The sequence below is a fragment of the Eubalaena glacialis genome, chromosome 4 (assembly GCF_028564815.1).
Source record: "Eubalaena glacialis isolate mEubGla1 chromosome 4, mEubGla1.1.hap2.+ XY, whole genome shotgun sequence".
In the NCBI taxonomy this organism is placed as follows: Eukaryota; Metazoa; Chordata; class Mammalia; order Artiodactyla; family Balaenidae; genus Eubalaena; species Eubalaena glacialis.
In genome coordinates, this window is record NC_083719.1 from 107,564,989 (window position 1) to 107,586,370 (window position 21,382).

At 38.4% G+C, this 21,382-nt stretch overlaps 1 protein-coding gene across 2 annotated transcripts in view; it reads left to right on the top strand.

Annotated features, from left to right (window-relative positions):
- SLC27A6 (solute carrier family 27 member 6) overlaps nucleotides 1-21,382 on the top strand; it is a 57,102-nt gene that overhangs the window by 17,055 nt on the left and 18,665 nt on the right. For both annotated transcript variants that reach the window (XM_061188124.1, XM_061188125.1), the window contains exons 3-4: nucleotides 2,191-2,349; nucleotides 3,647-3,771. In XM_061188124.1, the coding sequence (XP_061044107.1) occupies nucleotides 2,191-2,349; nucleotides 3,647-3,771 (284 nt within the window). The remainder of the gene's footprint in view (nucleotides 1-2,190; nucleotides 2,350-3,646; nucleotides 3,772-21,382) is intronic.

Here is a 21,382-nt window from a genome sequence, read left to right on the forward strand (position 1 = left end):
TCAGCTTAGGTTTCATCTTCTTGGGTCTGCTGTGTCAGTCACCAGTTGTCCATCTGCCTTTCTATTTTTTTCTTCCTTCCTTCCTTCCTTCCTTCCTTCCTTCCTTCCTTCCTTCCTTCCTTCCTTCCTTCCCTCCCTCCCTCCCTCCCTGGACCGGGTCTTAGTTGTGGCATGTGAATTCTTAGTTGCGGTACGCATATGGGATCTAGTTCCCCGACGAACCTGGGCCCTCTGCGTTGGGAGTGCAGAGTCCTACCCACTGGACCACCAGGGAAGTCCCCATCTGCCTTTCTAAAATTGTGTTGCTGTCATCTCCAATTCCATTCTTTCGGCCTATGTATGTGTTCAGTCTGCCAACTTCTAGTTCTGTTGTCGCTCACTGAAATTGGTTAGGTGCCTGAAGATCTCTAGGAAAGGCTATTTAAGCCTGGACAGAGCAGACTTGCCTTCAGCCACTCCGGTAAGTAGTGGGAGGAGGAAGAAGACAGAACTGCCTTCCGCGCTGCGCCTGGGGCCAGTTGCTATCACCATCTAAGTCTCTATTTACTTTTGTCTCTTCCTCTCGTTAATCTTATGGATTCTTTCCTTTTTCCAAAATTACCCCTGAATTCCCCAGATTTTTTCATGCCTGCCCCTAAATTGGTTTTCTCTTGATATCATCTGTTCCTCCTTCTTCCTGCTAATCCCCAATTCACTGGACACAGCCTCACTTCCACCTTTATGCCTGGACCTTATCCCAGTGGTCTCCTCACATCTGCGGACATGTGGAGAGTTTCAATGCTAGGGATTCATAGAAGGTTAGAAGAACAAAGGACTCCAGAGACCATCTAAGGTAGCATTTCTCCAAGCATGTGGCACAGCATGTCCCTTCATGCCTACAAAGAAGGGAAATAAAAGTTGAAAAGGGGCTTTATGACCACATGAGCTTGAGAAACATCATTGAAAAAATAGTAACATTTCTGTACTGTTGGGCTTGTCGAAAGCTTTAATATGTTAATGTGCTTTCTAACTCTTCCAAGAAGGGACTCTAAATTGCAGTTTTAACAAGCTTCATTTATTCTGTTGGTTCTTCTTTCCTTCTTTAAAACTTTAAACTCCATGAACCTTTGATCACTTTCATTTGTTGGATAAGCTCCTATCTGTTGTCTCCTTTATCAAAAAGTCTGAGTACCTTGAATGGTTTAATAATAAATTAATGAGGTCATTATTCACTTAAAGCTAACCAAATTAGGAACGAAAACATGACTGATTCGCTCACTAAAGTGCTTAACAGGAGTGACATAAGCACACAGGTGGAAAATAACTAGATAAAGCATCCTTCTTTTTTCGACATACCTCCAACTGAAAAGTTATTTTTAAGGCTGGGTTGCCAGGAGATCAGGAACAATATGGAAAGTAGGGAATATGGTGACTAAAGAACAGTAGGTGGGAACTTCTCGGCAGCAGAAAATGCATAAATATTTGATTCTCTCAATGAAGAAAAGAAAGGCATTGCATTATCAAGAATCAAGGATGCTAGTCTCACTCAAAATCTTTATACATGGCTTTGACAAGAAATTTTGGAGGGATTCCCTGTGCATGTGGATGACAATAAACTCTTTTAGGGTATGAGATGCCAACCTATCAGGAAAAGCCACAGAAACTTCTTTTGAAAAAATGAATTATTTTGAATAATAAATGAATTTTGGTTAGGATGGTAAGCAAGATCATGCCAATTTTGTGTATGAGATCTTCCAGTTAATGGAAATGGAGCACAAAGCCTGTCAGAAAATGTTAAAGCAGGTGCAGCAGTAAGGCGGACTTGAGGCTAACCCTGGTGAGTGTCTGGAAGTCACTGTAAACTGGGGTTCATAGCTACATGTGCTGCTGTCACCAAAAACCCATGACAACTTGGGCTTTATTTGGTAAATATGTTGAACCAGAGAAAGAATGATAGATTTTTGGCATCTTTATAGCAGATACGGCTCTTTGAACCGTACAAGATCTCAAACTCTATTTAATTTTATAGTTTTAATCCTTCTGGGTAGATCTAAGATTCTAGAGATTAATTACAGTTGTAGCTGACATTTGCATGGCCCCTTTTACCAAGGATATAGACTATTTTGATGTATTTTTGTCTCAACTGCTGTTGTAGTTGATACCAGCATAGTATCTATTCTATTATTTATTTATTTTTTTCTTTTCTTCTAGGTCTCCCAAAAGCAGCTGTGATTTGTCAGCTGCAGGCTATGAAGGGTTCTGCTGGATTATGGGCTTTTGGTTGTACTTCCGATGACATCATTTATATAACCCTTCCTCTGTATCATAGTGCAGGATCTCTCCTGGGAATTGGTGGATGTATTGAGTTAGGTAAGCTTTTATTTTCTGTTTCATAAGTTCTCAGAATGCCTAATAATTGGAACTTGCCTTCATTAAAGTTCAAAACTCTATCAGTAGAACTCAGAGTGATCGTGTGCATGTTATACAATTATAAAAAAATATTTATTAAAAGGACACAATTTCATCACATACTTAAGTGTATGCCTGAAGTGGAAAGAGCAGTAATTTGGCCTTGTGGTTGGATCTGGCTGTTGACAGGGCTTCCCTCTCCATGTGGTTGCTCACCCTTGAGTGGTTGCTGCCCCTGTCCTTAAATGGTGGTAGGAGCCTTCCCAGAGGGTGAACTCAGAAGCTGTGTAGCTCTTAAGTCTTAGCCTCCTCGGAAGTAACATGGATCATTTCACCTGCATTTTGTTGATCAAAGTAAGTCACAAGCCAGTTTAAATTCAAGATTTGAGGAGTGGGGAAAGAGACCCCACTTCTTGAAGGGAAGGGTGGCAAATTCACATTGCAAAGGTAAGGGCGTAGGAGAAATTGTTGAGGCTATCTTTGCAAACAGTGTATCCCAGATACGCAAGAAGTCAGTTGGTAGAGCTGGTGACTCAGTAGATTCCATTCATAACCATGCTGAGATTATGTGTCTGTTACTAGTTAGCCCAGAAATAATATACAGAGATAATTCACCATTATTTATGTATGTCTAAAATACTATAAAGTAATCTTATAGAATAGTATATTTAAAATATGATCAATGTCCACAATAAATAAAGATGAGGGTCAAGACATTAGCATTTTCCTTGGAACATATTCATATGACTTACATTGTTATTGAAATTAGGTTGTTAAAATTAGCAGTCATCAATGAACCTTTTTGTTGGTGCTTTCATACTGACTCTACCTTACTAATTCTCAATCTCAAACTATATTGAGACTGCTTAAAAGTTTTTAAAAATGAATACTATGTATATATTCAATGTCGAGAGTAAGTGAATATTCTTGGTTTCTGTGAAGAAGGATGACCTTATCTATATTCATGCTCTAATACTTGTAATTCTCCTACTTATTTTGGCTGCTTCTTTCATCCCATGTATTGCAAAAAGTATATCTACAGTCAAAACATAGAATTACAACATGAATATTTTTAAAAGACTTATTGGACTGTAAGATTAATGTTTTCAAATGAGCTTGATATAAATGGCCACTGATGGATTATAAAACCTTGAAAGTGAGCAAAAGTGTTCTAGACAGAGCAACATCATTTGTGTTTTATGTTAATTCTGCCCTTGAATTTTTTTTCCCTTTTGCCTTTTTATACCTTTTCTTGTAGGTGCTACTTGTGTGTTAAAGAAGAAATTTTCAGCAAGCCAATTTTGGAATGACTGCAAAAAGTATAATGTGACTGTTTTTCAGTACATTGGAGAACTTTGTCGCTACCTTTGCAAACAACCTAAGGTAAGAGTAATCATTGTCAGAGAGAAAAAGTAATTTCAGAAAGAAAAAGAAAATAATTGAGAGAAAATAATTTTTGTTTGCTTATACTCCATTTTCTTACAGAACATAGTTTAACAGACTTACAAAGATGTATGCAAAACCCCAAGATAAAATGAGTATAAAACAAGTCAGAGAAAATAAAAGGAGGATATCAGGAATGTACTAATGTGTTTTATATTGAGGCAGGAGAAGACAGACTCACAATCCAGTCCACTTCATGTTTAGACGGATTAAAATTTCTGTAAACATAACATGCATCTGATTATGAAATTATTTTCTGTTTACAGAAAGCAGTTATTCCAAGGGTTGAATTAGATCATCTTTTAAAATGCTGGTCTTTAAATAACACACAAAAACTAATAAAAGTGATTATACTTGTTTTTCTATTTGTTTTCTTTTGAATAAGTGATGACATTAGAATATCTTTTTGTTTGGTTTTGCTGTAAACTTAAAAAGAAACTTTGCTTTGATTTGCACTTGTCTCCCCACCACCTCAAGCAATCATTTCCATGAACTTTTGATAAATTGCCCCCTTCTGAAAATAGACCGGCAGAGACAGTCGCATTAGCCTAAAGCTTGTCTTTATTAGTTCGTTTGCTTTTTTGCCCTCAGAAGTTGTTGTCCTTTTCCTGGTCTCATTTGTATTTTGAGATGCTTATTTTTTCACTGTCTGATTGTCTAAGCATTCTTGAGGCTACAAGGAAGGGACTCTGCCTGTAATCAAATCAAAACCAGCCCCCTTGAAGGATGGTGACAGAGGTTGCCTTCCTTTACCCACAGCACAACTGAGACGAGGCTGGAGGCATTTAAATAAGACTTTATTAAAGATATGGAATTACACAGGAGAGATAACACAGAGAAGAATCTGAAGCTGGATAATCTTATTTACAAAATGCCTGTAAATTTAAGCTTGGAGTTTGCCATGGAGAGACCTTCCATCTAACTCCTGACCTGCCTCCTTGTGGCAGAAGCCATCCTTCCTCTTTTTTTGGTCAGGAGTACTTCAAATAGCTAAAGATTCCCCACATCCATAGCTAAGACAAGGAGTCCCAGAAAAGTGTTTTAGCTTTTTGACCTTTATTTTCCTCCAGGAGATTTTGCCAATATCAGAGTTGTGGTCTTACCTGAGGATTCCCAGTAGAATAATTATAATGCCACAAGCTACAAATTTTCTCTTATAGTTTTCATTGTATTCTTTGATGATATGATATCTGGACTATGTAATTTAAGGAATTAATGCCCTCCAGTAAAATGAAAGCCTCCTTCAGTATAGGACATAGTAAGCACTACCTAATGAACTTCTTCATGGCTTTTCTAGACCGTGCCCCCAGCCATTCTTATTTCCTCTCATCCTTTATTAGCAACATTAACTTTTGCAAGATCATTTGCTCTGTAAGTATTTATTGAATAGTTGGATTCATGCATTAATTTTTTTCTAAAGTTTTACCACCTTAAATGATGCTGTACTTCGTATCTTCATGGAATATAGTCAGTGTAGGGCCTCAGAAGTGAAGGTAGTCAAAGGGCATGAGTATTTTGGTGATTTTTTTATGGCATATTTCCAGACTGCTGTTCAGAGTGGTGGATGTGATTTAGAATCTCATCGACAACGTGGGAGTATGCCCACTGCACAGTCTCTTATCGATACTGAGTGGTATTAAAAATAGTGGTCTTCCAGTGTCCTTCATGGAAAACTAGACACTAGTTGTTTTTGTTGTTGTTGTTGTCAGTCAATAACACTTACATTTTACTTACGTGGGTAACACCTAAAACACGTTATGCTTTTTAAGCTTCCTCAAAAGTCCCTGTAGGATGGAGAACAGGGAGAATAGGCCAGTTTCCATGGCCCACCCTGTCAAATATGGTAGATGAAACCCAACTTGCTTGGGCTTCGTAGTGATATTCTGTTTGAACAAAGAGCGTCCTGTTTTTTTTAAAAAATGAGGAAAAGATATCTAATTTTATTTATAATTTTATAGACTAGAAACAAACATATTTTTAATTTCTTTGTTAAGATTACTGTCAAGGTGGGATACTTTTCTAGCTGTATTTCCCTTTTAAAATACCTCTTCTAAGTCTTTTACTCATTTATCTCTTTGGCACATAATGTTTTATCTTATTCATTTGAGCTCTCGTTTCATATAATAAAGGAATTAACCGTTTGTCATATTTGCTACAAGTCTTTTTTCAAGGTGTTTTCCTTTGACTTTTTTAAATGAAATGAAATAGTCTTTTCACCTCTCTGAATTTGTAATGCAGTGATTTGGGGGAAGTACTGTAGCTGCAGAGAATTTGAGAGAACTGAGAACTGAAAGCAGAACTCCTGGTTGCTTTTAGTTATTAAGTATTCTAATTCTGAATTAAAGTTCTTTGAGGAAAGACTAGTGTTTGTGCAATAATCTCTAACCACTTACCTGAAGACAAGTTGAGGAGGAGAGAGGGAAATAAATATAGATTTGCCAAAGGAAAACTGAATGATTTTTTTGAGCAGAGATGCATTGTATTACCTAATCCTCTTTGTTGATTTCTCACAGAAAGAGTACAAACAGTTCTTGGCATTAAAGATTGGGAAAAGGAGAAAGTCATTTTGTTATGACATCTTATCCCTTCAAGGAGATCTTGCTCTCTTGCTGTGCAGCGTTCATTCCTTTCAGTGAACTTCCCCTGAAAGGAAGTGGCAGTGTCTGCTATGCAGCCAACATAGCAGTGGGTTCAAGTAGGGCCACAGAGTGAACCAGTGACATGGTCAACACCCTCAAAGAAATTAAATTGCATGTCTCATGAGTCGTGGTTTGAAGCCCCATAGATATTTAATATAAATCTTTAAAAGAAAGCAAAACCACATATTCCCTAAGTATATCCAGAGTTGTTGTCAATCTCAGGTAAGTAATATATTCCAAAGGACATTTACCTGCAGGCAGAAGCCACAGTCTGACTTGAGTGTTTGTATATAGTTGTATAAAAACATCCTAGGGTGGGTTTTCCCTGGCTGGAAGCACTTACCACCCCCCACCCAACCCCATCTTTTTTCTCTTTTTAAAAACTCCAGTTACAAAATTTCCTTCCACATAAACACTGGATGTGCCTCAAACTGCTGGCAGCAGCACTGTCCTTAAAAAAAAAAGCTGAGGTACTGGCTCCTCTTAGTCGTGGAGTGTTGGGGTAATTATCCTCTTCCCCTGAGACTAGGAAGGCAGCTCTTTCCCCACTTTCCAATCTTCTATATTTTCTGCATTACTGAAGACCATCATACATTTTATGACTGGGTCTAGCTCTATATTTTCTTAATATTAATGCTGCATTTAATATTGAGAGGTGAGGAATGCGGTGGACCTCTAGACATCAGTGATCCTCTGGGGGACTCTTGCTGCACAGTTTATCTTATTGAAATAACTCTGCCATACCTAGGGATTTACCTAGGAATAGGATCATGTCACTCACTCATTCATGCAAGTAATGTTGTAGGTTTGAGTCGACAGGGGCACAGAAGACAAACAAGACCCCTTTTCTCACGTAACTTACAGTCTGGTTTGAGGAGAGAGAAAATAAGCCAGCAAACACATGAAGAAAAGTGATTACAGATAATGATAAATATTATGAAGAAACAAAACCGGTTGAGGTGATGGAGACCAATGAGTGGTGAGAGTGGGGCATTGCTAATTATAATAGATTGAATGGTCAGGGAGGACTTCATTGACATGGTGACCTGTGAGCTGAGGAATTGTTATGGCAGGTGGGATCCAGCCATGGAAAAGCTGGGGGACTGCAGTCTGGATGGAATAAACTGAAAACGAAGCAGCCCACAGAGGACATAGCCTGAGTGTTTAAAGAAAAGGAGCTGGGTCATCCATAGCCCAGATCTTATGGGGCTCAGTAGACCCTGGAGGAGAAATTTGATTTTGTTCCCATCAGAGTATTTGGAAAAAGATGAAGGCAAACTGGAAAATACTATACCAATTTGGGATCTATGTTGAAGGAAAGATAACAAGACTTGTTAGTTCAAGAATAGGGAGTGAAGAGTGAAGAAATGGATAGAATCAAGGATGAGTCCCAGGTTTCTGGTTCAAATGTCTAGGCAAATTGCAAACCATTTGCTGAGTTAAGAAAAACTGAGATTTGGAGAATGAAAATTAAATTTCTTTTGGACCTGTTAAGTTTGGTGTGTTAATTAGACATCCAGGGTAAGAAGTAAAATAGGCAGTTGGATGCAAGAATCTGGAGCCCAAAGAGTGCAGGGGATGGGACCTAGTTAGCAAAGACCTATGTTATAATGCATAAGTATGATGCCTATTTTTCAAGTTAACATTATAGTTTAATCACTTACACTATATAGTTTGTCTATAGCTCTCAATGTGGAACACCCACGTTTTGACAGTCTCAAGGCATAGCTTATATTCTTTAGTATATATTTGTATATATGTTTTCTATTAATTATATCCTGTTTCTTTATTCTATTTTCTTAAAATCTAAGATATTTATTGGGAGCCAGAAAGTACACTTATGATTCTGGATACTGTAGTGAAAGTATATTAAAACTTCAACAAAATGGATTATGCTCAACTCCCATCATGAAAAGAGAGACATTTTTAAACACCTGAATATTTGATAAATATCTCTTAAATATTTTTCATTAAATATTAAATATTGTTCATTAAATTCCATATGGATTGTACTAAATTTGTCACTAGTAATGTTCAGACAGTCCTGCAGTGAACCCCTAAGTGTTTTTTGAGGGTAAAAAAATGAAAATGTTGAAATTGATGACGTAAGATTTTTTAAGACTTCAACATGAAAGGACACCTACTTTATTTTCTCCAAAGAAAGTCTATCATTTCTTTCAAGCTTTAAGAGGTTTCCTTGTTATATTTAGATAAGATGTAAGGATAAAGACAATGCAACAGTACCAGAGAATAAAATTCCAATAGGGGAGACTAAATGATGCTGACTTAACCTAAATCTCTTGAACTTGTTTGTTTATTTGTTTTACCAGTTATGTTTTGAATGGGTCTGAAGATGGTTACAGGCTAAGTGCATTGGCATTACCTTGTCCCTGATTCAGGGCATTACCATTTATTCTTTTCTTTTCTAATTGAAAATGGATATTTTTAAAGCATTTGTTCTTTTTATCGTGTTTTCATTTTCTTAGTTTCTATATAACTTCAAGTGTTTTACCATTATGTTTTCCTCATTTCACATGTTGTGAAAGATGTAGTTTCTCAAAGCATTAAGCTGTGGAAACTTTTTCATCACACATAGTAACCTCTAAGGAATGCCGTTTTAAAATTAACGTGAATTTTAGCTGTTATTAAGATGTTCTGATTTAGTTTCATTACCCTTGTCTTCTCGACAACACTCACAACAATTGATTTTACCTCCAAGACCTAGTAGTTTAAAGATATTTTTACTTTTTAAATTTTTTCTTTTCCCCAAATATTTGAAGCATATTATTACATGGTTGAGAAAATCAGCTCTCTTTTAAAACCCAGTTTTTCTGAAATAAATCAAAGATGTGTTTACTATTCTCATACTAAATATGAAAGCATTTAGAAAAGTCGGCAAGGAACCAGAACTTTCTTTTCTGCTTAGAAACTACAAATATAGAAATATGAGCGATGACAGAGGAGAAGGCCATGTGAAGACAGAGGCAGAGGTTGGAGTGATGCAGCCACAAGCCAAGGTCACCTGGAGCTACCAGAAGCTGGAAGAGGCAAGCAAGGATTCTCCACTAGGACCTTCAGAGGGAAGATGGCCCTGCCAACAACCTTGATTTAAGACTTCTGGCCTTCAGAACTTTGCTGATCATCTGAGTTGTGATCCTCGAACACAGTTCTTTGTCCCTCCTAACATCAAACAGTGGATTGCCTTGCTGCAGAGGGGAAATTGCACCTTTAAAGAGAAAATATCACAGGCTGCTTTCCACAATGCAGTTGCTGCGGTCATCTACAATAATAAATCCAAAGAGGAGCCAGTCACCATGACTCATCCAGGCACTTGACATTTTATTGCTGTCATGATTACAGAATTGAGAGGTAAGGATATTTTGAGTTACCTGGAGAAAAACATCTCTGTACAAATGACAATAGCAATTGGAACTCAAATGCTGCCAAAGAACTTCAGCCGTGGCTCTCTAGTCTTCATGTCAATATCCTTTATTATTTTGGTGATTATTTCTTCAGCATGGCTTATATTCTACTTCATTCAGAAGATCAGGTACACAAATGCCCGGGACAGGAACCAGAAGAATTCCAACTAATAAATAAAGAAGGGGACTTCCCTGGTGGTGCAGTGGTTAAGAATCCGCCTTCCTGGACTTCCCTGGTGGTGCAGTGGTTAAGAATCCGCCTGCCAATGCAGGGGACACAGGTTCGTTCCCTGGTCCAGTAAGATCCCACATGCCGTGGAACAGCTAAGCCTGTGTGCCACAACTAGTGAGCCTGCGCACCACAACTCCTGAAGCCCGTGTGCTCTAGGGCCCGCGTGCCGCAACTACTGAGCCTGCGTGCTGCAACTACTGAAGCCTGCGTGCCTAGAGCCCGTGTTCCGCCACAAGAGAATCCACTGCAGCGAGAAGCCAGTGCACCGCAACAAAGAGTAGCCCCCACTCACTGCAGCTAGAGAAAGCCTGCGCGCAGCAGCAAAGACCCAACACAGCCAAATAAATAAATAAATAAATAAATAAATAAATAAATAAATAAATAAATAAATAAAGGCAGAAGGAAAAAACAAAAAAATATGAGGGAGTAAGATAAAAAAAGATAGCTATTAGCAACCTAAATGTTAGTAGAATTAGGAGGGAATTAATATTTTGGAAAGTTTTAGAACTGCGTATATATTAAAGACTTTTTATAAGTGCTAATTTTAATACTTAATGATTCGTAGTTCATGGGTAGTGGTACATATAAAGTATACATATCTTTTTGTGTCTATCTGCTTATACCTTTCCTGCTGTCATTTCCATTAAGAATACATATATCCTTTATTTATTAAATTTCCCTACAAATTTAGCTTTATGTGGAAAGCCATCAGATAGTGTGTTGGCTGTGGAATCAAAAGACAGGCTCAGTTTCAAGCCCGTGTTGTATGACTCTCTGCTGGTCTCTTCTCTTTGAGCCATAGTTTCTGTCTTTATGTAAAATATCTAGCTCTCCTAATTTGGCCTTTGATTCTCACCATCTGGTTATGAGATACATGTGAAAAAATGTAAACTGGGAAGCCAATACAAATGGAAGGATTTTATTTTTATGCAGAACATGGTAATGTTTTCCATGAATGTCATTATAAAATTAGAGTAATTTTTGTGGTGTTAAAAAATAATTGGCCTTTGACTAACAAAAATCATACAACATTGATTGCAAAAGTCAATTTAGATCATGATTATTTTAAAATAAAACTTTTTAATAATGTTAAAATATTAACAATTTTATATTATACTTGTCACACAAAAACATTAGAAATAAAAATAAAATAAGAAACCCTGAAAACATTATACCTGTTTCCTCTTGGAGTATATCCTGCTGTTACTGTAAATGTGGTATGTTAGTAAGGTTTTCCTACATTCCAGACTGACTTAACATTTTAAAATTTACCTTCAAGATTATTTATTTTACTATTTATTTGCTGTTTTTCATATTGCCTATTCCTTTAATTGTCTGTTCCTGATACTCATGCTACGGACATAGGAAGTCAAGGTCAGAAATGGTCGATCTTTGCCCTTCCAGTAAGGCTTACCAGCAAATACAAGAATCTTTAGCAAATTATTACCAACTAGAATTTTCCAATAGATGATTTTATTCCCAATGAAAAAAAGTAACAATGAATTTAAAGATGAGGGTTTTAATTCCATCTTTTCTATTAATTCATCATGTGACATCATGCAAAGCATTTAATTTCTTTGCCCCCTGGAGTTGGGGAGCTTGAAGTTCAAGCCTATCTTCCCTGTCTTACAAGCTCTGTGATCTTGGGCAAATTTTTGCTTTTCTGAGCAGCCTCCACCCCAGTTTTGTCATCTATAAAATGAGTGTAATAACAATTACATCCAGAGCTGACATAAGGATTAATGAGTTAAGTACTGAAATACAAATGAAAACAGATTGACCGTAATGCTGGGGGCTCTGTGGAAGAGGAGACAGCCTTCTCCCAAGAGGCCTCGCAAGACATTTTTGTTATCATAGCAGATGTGCCAAAATTGTTCTAGCCTCCAGCCTGACAGGTTCAGAACCGCATTTATCAGTACCTGTTTTTAGATTAGACTCATATAAACCAGGTTCGGGAATGCCAGTTTATAGCTTTAAATTGCCTCCATTGCTGGATCTTCCTCAGTCTTCCTGACTTCTAATTGTTAGTGTGTCCAGGACTCTCAGTCAAGCTTTTCCCTTTTCTCTCTGGACATGTTCCCAGCTGCAAATACCATCTACAACTTAACTCTCAAATTTATATCTGTAGCCCTGTCTTCTCCCTTGATGTCAACTTTTATGTGTCTAGATTCCTACTTGGCATCTCCACTTAGAAATCTGATTGACATCTCGTCTCAAAAGTGACTAACTTTGCCAGCACCTCCCGCATCTGCATGTACCCCTTGCTTCCATCTTGACTGTCTCAGTTAATGACAACTCCATTCTTCCAGGTACTCAGTCACAAACACTCTAGAATGTCCCTTGCAGCTTCTCTTTTTCTCACACCTCCTGTCCAGTCCATGAGCACATCCTGCAGTTTCAACCTTTAAATATATCCAGACTCAAACCTCCTCTTACCACCCGACCTGCTGCTGTCATCTCCATCAGCACTACTTCTCCCCTGAAATTCCAGCAATGGCCTCTTCTTAACTCCATTTTGCCCCCCTAACTTCAATTCTTACGTAGCAATTGGAATGATTCTGTTAAAATGTAAGTCAGATTATGTTACTTCACTACTCAAATCCTTCTGATAGTTTACTTGGAGGAAAATCCAGGTTCCCTTGGCATGGGCCACATAGCTCTATGTGATCTGCTTCCCCTGCTGGGACCTCCTCCCCTATCCGCTCCCTCACCCCACCAGACTACTTGTTTACTCCACCCCAGCCTCACTGGCCTCCTCGCTTTTTCTTCAATGCACCAGGACTCTCAGTTTCCTCCCACTGAGTGTTCCCCCATATGTTTGCATGCCTCACTCCCTGATCCATTGAAATCCCCTCCTCCTCCTCCTGGCAACAACCCCCATAAACATCTGGTATGGTCACCTTCCCAACTCCAATGGACCCCGTACCCAAAATCTGGTTCAAATGTTGAGACTGACGATGCCACACGTGCAGTAAGAGAATATGAACAGGTTTATCACTCCTATAATGGGGCTTTCTGGGGAGAGTAGGGCAGGGGCCCAAGCAGGTCAAAAACTGGCTTGAGAAAGCAGGGGAAAGAGACAGGTTCAGCATTTATTGTGATAAGAGGCTAGCACTAAGGTGAGGGGCCTTGTGCATGCAGGATCGCTCATGCGCTTTGAATTTCCTGTTGCTGCCAAAGGAAGGAACCCTGGGCTTTCTCAAGAGCTTGCCCAGATATAGGGCAGAAGAGGAAAGGGGATTGGGGGTGGTTTGAAAGCTCTCAGCAGTCAAACATCAAGAATGGAGTCAGCTCTTTATTACAGTGTTTGTCTCTGAATCCTCTTTCCCGGCTTTATTTTCCTCATAGAACTTATTACCCCATTACATATTTTATAGATAATTTTTATTTGTTGTCACTTAATCTCCCCACCCTATTATATAAGTTCCAGGACAGCAGGGAGTTTATCATTTTTATCTCTAGTTATATCCTCAGTACTCAGAATGGTGCCTGCCATAGTAGTGCTCAATAAAAATTTGTTGAATTATTTAAAAAAATAAAGTAACAAATGTAATGAGACCAGTTGCTGGGACATCTATGTGTTCACGATCGGCACAATCTTTGCCTAGTCCAGACCTGAAAGGAAAGCTCAATTGTAATGAGAAAGTCAGAGTTCCTGGGGAGGACAGAGTCCCAGTGAGAGACTTTGGAAAAATCAAAGTCAGCATCATTGCGTGAAGGGTGTCAGGCCATTGCTGCGTCCAGCTCACAGCAGAAATTATCCTGCACTTTTAATGGGCCCCTGAACTTTTCAGAACATTCATTAGTGACTTGTGGTAGTTGTGGCTCAGGTGACTTCTTTCTGGGTCTCCAGGGAAGATCATTCTCCCTTTACATCTGCACAGCCTTTTTTTAGGTGAGTGAAAACAGTCATTTGGGTCAGAGGTGAGTCCTGCAGACTCCTGGAGCTGGTCTTTCTCTACAAGGCAACTGTGCAATGCCTCTGGTCTGAAGCATTGCTTTCCTCCCATTTTCAGTTCTCACCGGTGCTGCCAGGATAGAAAGCACCTGTGCAGAGTGGGTGGTCTGCAAATGGTAATCTCAGTTACTTATTATTTCTAGAAAATGAATTGGAAATAAGCCCACTATGTGTTACATCTTTCTGCTGTAACATTTGCAGTCACAGAGGTCTTTTCTAGCTGTTATTTATGACTCAAAATGGTTTGTTGAACTGATGACTGTCATCTCTGAAACCGTGGCCTGCCCGTAACCAGACTGGAAAGGCAGCTACACCAAGACTCGGGCAGCTGAGCCCACGCTATCTTAGCCTTGAGGGCCTCGCCTTTTAAATACTCTTATGTCCTTTCTCAGAAGAGTCCCCTGCCCTCTCCCCTCCACCATGCCTTTCCTGCTTCAGTATAAGAAACTGCTGTTTTGTGCCTATTTTCTTGTTAACAGGATTCTCTCATATCCTGTTTGCATTTAAGGTTTCTTTGTCCCTGTTCTGTGATACCCACTGGGCTTGCTGCCTATATTTTTCCAGTGTGTAGTAGTAGAGTGTCCGTGAAAGAAGCAAACTGTTGGAATGTATAGTTATTCTTCTTATTACAGGGATGTGTGGGTGTGATACATGTGCGTATGTGATTATCAGTGGGTTTTAGGGAAAAGAGGTCTTCTGTTAAATAGAATCATGATGGAAGAATCATAATCCCTAACACATGTTGTTAATATGTTTTCGATGATCCTTTAGGAATTAGACCATACTTTTGTTTTGTGCATTAAGCCGCTAGTTATCCAGGACTGAAGGCAGAAATGATTTGTCCCTTTGTTTCCACTTTGAGTTTATGTTTCTCTTCTGTCTCTCCATCTATCAACCGTCTTTGTTTCCTGAGAAATCAGGGTTGATACACAAAATTACCTGTATTGAAACAGAGCCTCCAGAGTTTCACTTTTCACAGGCATACAAAGAGGCTCTTCAGCCCAGGTGTGTTGTAGATTCACTGAGTAGGATTAAGCCCATGGTCTGGAAGAAAGAGGTTTTGTTTCTAAGAGGTGTTGTTAGAGACCTGCGTATTTTGGCAAGTGAATAAATCTGTGACTGGGTAGGAGGTAACTGTAGTTCAACCACTGCCTCAAATATAGCAGCTCAACAGACACTCCTGGAAAACAGCTCTTCAAAGGATGTTTTGAAGAAACAAGAGCCTTGGTACAAATTAACGTGACTCCTTCGCTGCTATCCGCACATCATTGTGATGTGTGGTACTGAAAGCCAGAGGGACTGTCTACTGAAATCCATAACCCTGGGGTCTCTACATTAAAAGCTCTGACCCATCCAGCAAATTCTTAAATTTCAAATGGGATTTTAAAGGGCTGACAATAAAATGAGTCCTTTCTGTGTACTGTAAAATGGCTTACTCTGTGTGTGTGCCAGTGTATAAACATTTAAGCACTTACTGCTGAATTAGAAACCCAGGTTTCAATTGCCTCCTATTACTGAAATCATGGGGAAAGGCTTGGAAAAATAGAGCAGGGGCTGTTAAGGGTTTTTGAGCTGGTTTTCTCCCTCCGCCCCTTCTTTCCTTCTTTCCTCTCATCCCTCGTTCCTTCCCTCCCTCTCTGCCCACAGAACACTTACACTTTGATGAGTTCAAATTCTATCTCTGTTTATTTGGTGTATGACTTTGGACCTGAACTTCATTATCCCCATGTGCAAAATGGGGATAATGCTTCTTATTTCATGGGGTTGTCATGGTGATTAAAATGAGATAATATAATAACCTGGTCATGGAGGCACAGACATATTTCACTCCCTTGCTTCTGATACAGCTGCAGACGTGTCTTTTGTTCCCGTCCCACTCTCTCTGGATTTCTGCTTTTCCCCCTTTCTTGGACTCTCTTTGCCTTGATTTTTGTTTGTAAGTCTTTTTATTTGCATGTATCTCTTTCCGTGTGTCTCAATACTGATGTCTCTGTGAGCAGCTATGTGTCTCTATGTGTGTGCCTCTCTGTCTTCCGGTATATGTGTCTAGTTTATATCTTTTTTTTTTTTTTGGCTGTGTGTGTGTGTGTATGTGTGTGTTTGTGTGTGTGTGTGAGAGAGTGACAGAATATCCCTCTGTGTGCATGCTTCTTTGTCACTGTCTTTCACTCTGTGTGTGTTGTGGATCTCTGTGCTGTGTGAATGTGTCTCACTTTGCATCTCTGTGTGTGTGTGTGTGTCCAGCTCTCTGAGTGTCTCTGTGTTTCTCTCACATGTGGTGGGTCTCTCTCTGCCTCTGCATATGTCACTCTGTTTCTATGTTTCTCTATTTCACTCTGTCCCTTTCTCTGTTTTGATCATATTCTCTCCCTCTCTCCCTCTCTCTGTCTCTCACTTTCACTCTCTGCCTTTCCTGCTTTCTATCTGTCTTTTTGTCTCTCATGCACTCTCTCAGACTCTCTCCATCTCTGTCTCTCTGTCTCTTAGTCTCTGCCACTCTGTGTCTTTCTCTTGTGTATGTACATATGAAGGTGCTATGTGTTCATTAGTTCATTTAATTGTACTTGTATTTATGCATGCTCTTCTCATTCTGTCCCCAACACAGCTTAGATATCCAGTGACAGTTAGGTGGTAACTTCATAACTCAGGAAGAAGTGAAAGGAATAGGAATTTGTTCTAAAGAAGCCTTCAGGGACTTTCCTGGTGGTGCAGTGGTTAAGAATCCGCCTGCCAGTGCAGGGGACATGGGTTCGAGCCCTGGTCCGGGAAGATCCCACATGCCACGGAGTAACTAAGCCCATGCGCCACAACTACTGAGCCCACGCACCACAACTACTGAAGCCTGTATGCCTAGAGCCCGTGCTCCGCAATAAGAGGAGACACCGCAGTGAGAAACCCACACACTGCAACAAAGGATAGCCCCCGGTTGCCGCAACTAGAGAAAGCCCGCATGCAGTAACGAAGACCCAACACAGCCAAAAATAAATAAATAAATAAATTTATAAAAAAATAAAAAATAAAATTGAAGAAGCCTTCAGGAGACTTATGGACAGAGAGAAGATTCTTTAAATTATAGATGGGCATTAGGAAGATTTAGTTGTATTTTAGATGATTTACCACTAATTTCACAAATCACCTTCAAAATGGACGCATATAAGACCAAATATAATTAGCAACCTCAGACCCTCCTCTCAATTTCCATATACTCCAGGGCAACGTTTGAAGGCTCCCTTTGCCAGTCTTGATGATTTTTTCTTCCACACGTTTGTCTTTCTGCTGACCCTCCTTTTCCATTTCCCTGACCATAATCTGGGTTCCTCCTCTAATCATCTTTTATCTGGACCACTTTAGCTGCTATCTCTGACTCCTGCCAACATCCTAGTGCATCGTGCCAGTTGATGCTGGGTTAATGTTGCTATTACTTCAGGCTCTGCTTGGCTTCCAGTCATCTTCCAGGGTTACCAAGAGAGCTTCACAACATCACTACCTGGGTAGGATTTTTTTAAAGGCTCATCTGAACAATGTTTTGCCCACCTACCAATATGCTCAATGTGTATAAGAAACTCTACACCTGCTTTACAAATAAAACCAACTCCCAGTTATTTCCAATGAGATACAGCGTTTCTTAAGAAGAAGACATAGAATGAACTTAAATGGGAATCTGGATGAAGAAGCTTCACCAATCTGTAGCACAAGTGTGTTGTCCAGTTTACCTGGTGGTGCTTAACGTGTGTAAATATTAAGTTGATTTTTTTTTTACTTTTTTTTTTTATAATTTAGGGCAGAGGTCAGCAAGCTTTTTCTGTAAAGCACCAGATTAGTAAATATTTTGGGCTTTGTGGATCATGCTGTCTCTGTCACAACTACTTAATTCTACCTCTGTATTGCAAAAGCAGGGTAGACAATCCATATAAATGGGTGTGACTGTGTCCTAATAAAACTTTATTTACAAAAACAGGAAGTAGGCTGGATTTAGCCCCTGCTAAACCCTTGATAACATCTTGATAACATTTATGATAACACCTTATTGTGTATTATATATCTTTTAGGCAAAGTTTCCATTTCTGGGCAAACTAGTTTTTTTTAAAACTTCTGTTTATCTCTCTCTCTCTCTCCATTATGTATATACATGTGATTGTGTGTGTGCCAAAAATAACTATATATCTATATATTTTGATCTTGCTACAGAGCTTCATGTAATTTTTATATCATTATTATAGATAAAGGAATCATATTATTTTCATATATATATGTATATATATATTTCCATGCTCATGATTTTAATCAGGTAAACAAAAATCTGAATAATGTCACTGAAACTAGATTGTATCTCAATAAACTGAAAATAGCTAATTTATATCCCTTATATCAATTGTCATTTGTATTTTACTGTTTTAGGAGTGCATGCATATCAACAACAGAAGAAATATGCATTCTCTTTTTTCTCACAACACTAAATAATGAATCTGTTGATCTTTCTTCATATTCCTCAAAGCATGATCTTCTGGGCTTTCTTTTAAATGAAAGGAAAATAGAATAAATATTTAAATACTTTAAATAAATACATATCTTGAGAGTTAAATACATGACTTTGATATTTCTAGACAAAAGCCTTATCCTAGTTTTGATGATTTTATTTTCTATATCAGTTGAATGACTTTGGATGAATATTATTATTTAGTAAGCTTGAATAGCTATATAGCCGACACAGGTTAAAGTCTATGGAATTTGGTTTGTAAACCACCTTCTTATTGGTTTTCCAGAGTGTGCCAATTCATTTTATAAATAATACTTGCTAAAACTCATCTCTAACCTGAAAAGCATCCAAGAATCATGCCATTTAAAAGATTGTTCTCTGGACTTCCCTGGTGGTGCAGTGGTTAAGAATCTGCCTGCCAATGCAGGGGACACGGGTTTGATCCCTGGTCCGGGAAGATCCCACATGCTGCGGAGCAACTAAGCCCATGCGCCACAACTACTGAGCCTGTGCTCTAGAGCCCGCGAGCCACAACTACTGAGCCCATGTGCCGCAACTATTGAAGCCCACGCGCCTAGAGCCCGTGCTCAGCAACGAGAGAAGCCACTGCAATGAGAAATGAGAAGCTGCAACAAAGAGTAGCTCCCACTTGCCACAACTAGAGAAAGCCCGTGCGCAGCACTGAAGACCCAACGCAGCCAAAAAAAATTAATTAATTAATTAATTTTAAAAATAATAAATAAATAAAAATAAAAGATTGTTCTCTGTTAAAGCAGAATAAATCCTAAGATTTGCAACACTACTGTTTTATATATGAAAATAGTAGTGAAAAATCCAAGAGCTAGTTCCATGCCAGGTGGGCAATACTGGACATGCCCATGGGAGGTGGAACCAGGACAGAACTGCTCCTGGTAGTATTTAGTGGTAGAAAAGAATCCTCTGTCTTGGAAGTAGCTACTTTGATTGAGTGAGGTTTTTTGCTTGTTTGTTTTGTTTGTTTGTTTTTTTGTTTTTTTCTATCAGTGGAATATTTACCTTAAACCCTTAAGGGTTTAAGGGCCTAAGGAAATCAGCAAGTCAGATTCTGATGTATCCACAACCTCGGCTCTTATTTTATTTTTTTAATTTAATTTTTATTTTATTAAATTAGTACTTTTACAATTCTGAAAAATCAAATAGTACTCTCAAGAAAACAATACCCCCTCCTATCAATACTTGACCTCTAGAGGTAAACATATTTAATTATTTTAAGATGTTTTGGGTTTTATTTACTTCCATATTTCTTAATAAAACATGTATGTTACTATTTCTTGATTTTTCAGTCTTAACTATCATCTACCTGGCTTCCTACTCACATATTCACACACATATGTTTCTTCTCCCTCTATGGCACTGGTCTAATTATGATCATTTTAAAATACTTTGATAATAAGTTTTTTCATTATAAAAATTATATATATTTTATTCATAGCTGACACATAATGTATTTAAAATATAATAACAATTTTTAACTTTTGATTACTGAAAATAATTGACTTTTTAAATTTTGCTTTCTAAATGCCTGTTACTAATTCATCTCTCCATCATAGCCCAAACTTCTGAATAAGATTTAACAACACTTCAAGTATTTTTAATCAATTTTATTTATTTTCTTCTTGAAGATATCCCCCCTGGTTGTCATCAAAAAATCAGTCATTGTCCTACCAACTGTTGTTCAAACAATATTCTGATTTCTACCTCTGTAGATTAGTTTGGCTCTGAGATCTCACCATTTAGTATTCAGGCTTGCATTGAACTTACTGTTTTCAGTAGATTCCTGCACCTGAAATGGTATCTGGTTGGGCTTCTCCAGAGTGTCTCCAGTGTTTGACCAGTGTGCAGAGGTCAGACTCCCAGATGTATTATCTGAATCAGGGTGTCTAGGGGTGCAGATGCTTCTTAAACAAATTTCCAACCAAGTCTTCTGCCTTCCTCATTTTTTTGTTGTTTCCTTGACACTCTTAGGAGCATGTGTTGCGTTCCCAACTGTGGGCTTAGATTTCAGAATTAACTACTATGCTTAGTCACATGCCTTTTATCTATTCACCTTTCAGTTTGTGAAATTACCTTTCTTTCACATTTTCTTTGTTCTTGAGAGTTAATAGATTAAAATCTCCTTTAAGACTGAGAAGGAACTAAGGTAAAGAATGTGTTCATTGGATCATTTTTAATTGTGTCAGGGACATTGATTTCTCTATTATTGTTGTCTATTTATTGTTATTTCTTGTTATTTTGTATTACTTTTGTAAGGTTGGAGGTACTTCAGAAGGAATCATGGACGTACCATGACTAAGCTGATATTATATTCTTACTCTAATTTTTTAATTGAGGTATAACTAACATAAAACATATAGTTTCAGGTGTACAATGTAATGATTCAATATATTGTATATATTGCAAATTGATCACCAATATAAGTCTAATTAACATTCAACACCATACATAGTTGCAAATTTTCTTTTTGTTGTGATGAGAACTTTAAGATTTACAGTTGACCCTTGAATAGCATGGGTTTGAGCTGTGCATGTCCACTTATATGCAGATTTTTTTCAGTAGTAAATATCACAGTACTACATGATCTGCAGTTGGTTGAATCTGTGGATGTGGAACCGGTGATACTGAGAACCGACTAGAAATTACATTTGAATTTTCTACTGCATGGAGGGTCCTTGTCCCTAATCCCTGGTTGTTCAAGGGTCCACTCTACTCTCTTAGCAACTTTCAGATATGCAATTCAGTATTGTTAATTATAGTCACCACGCTGTACAGTACATCCCCAAGACA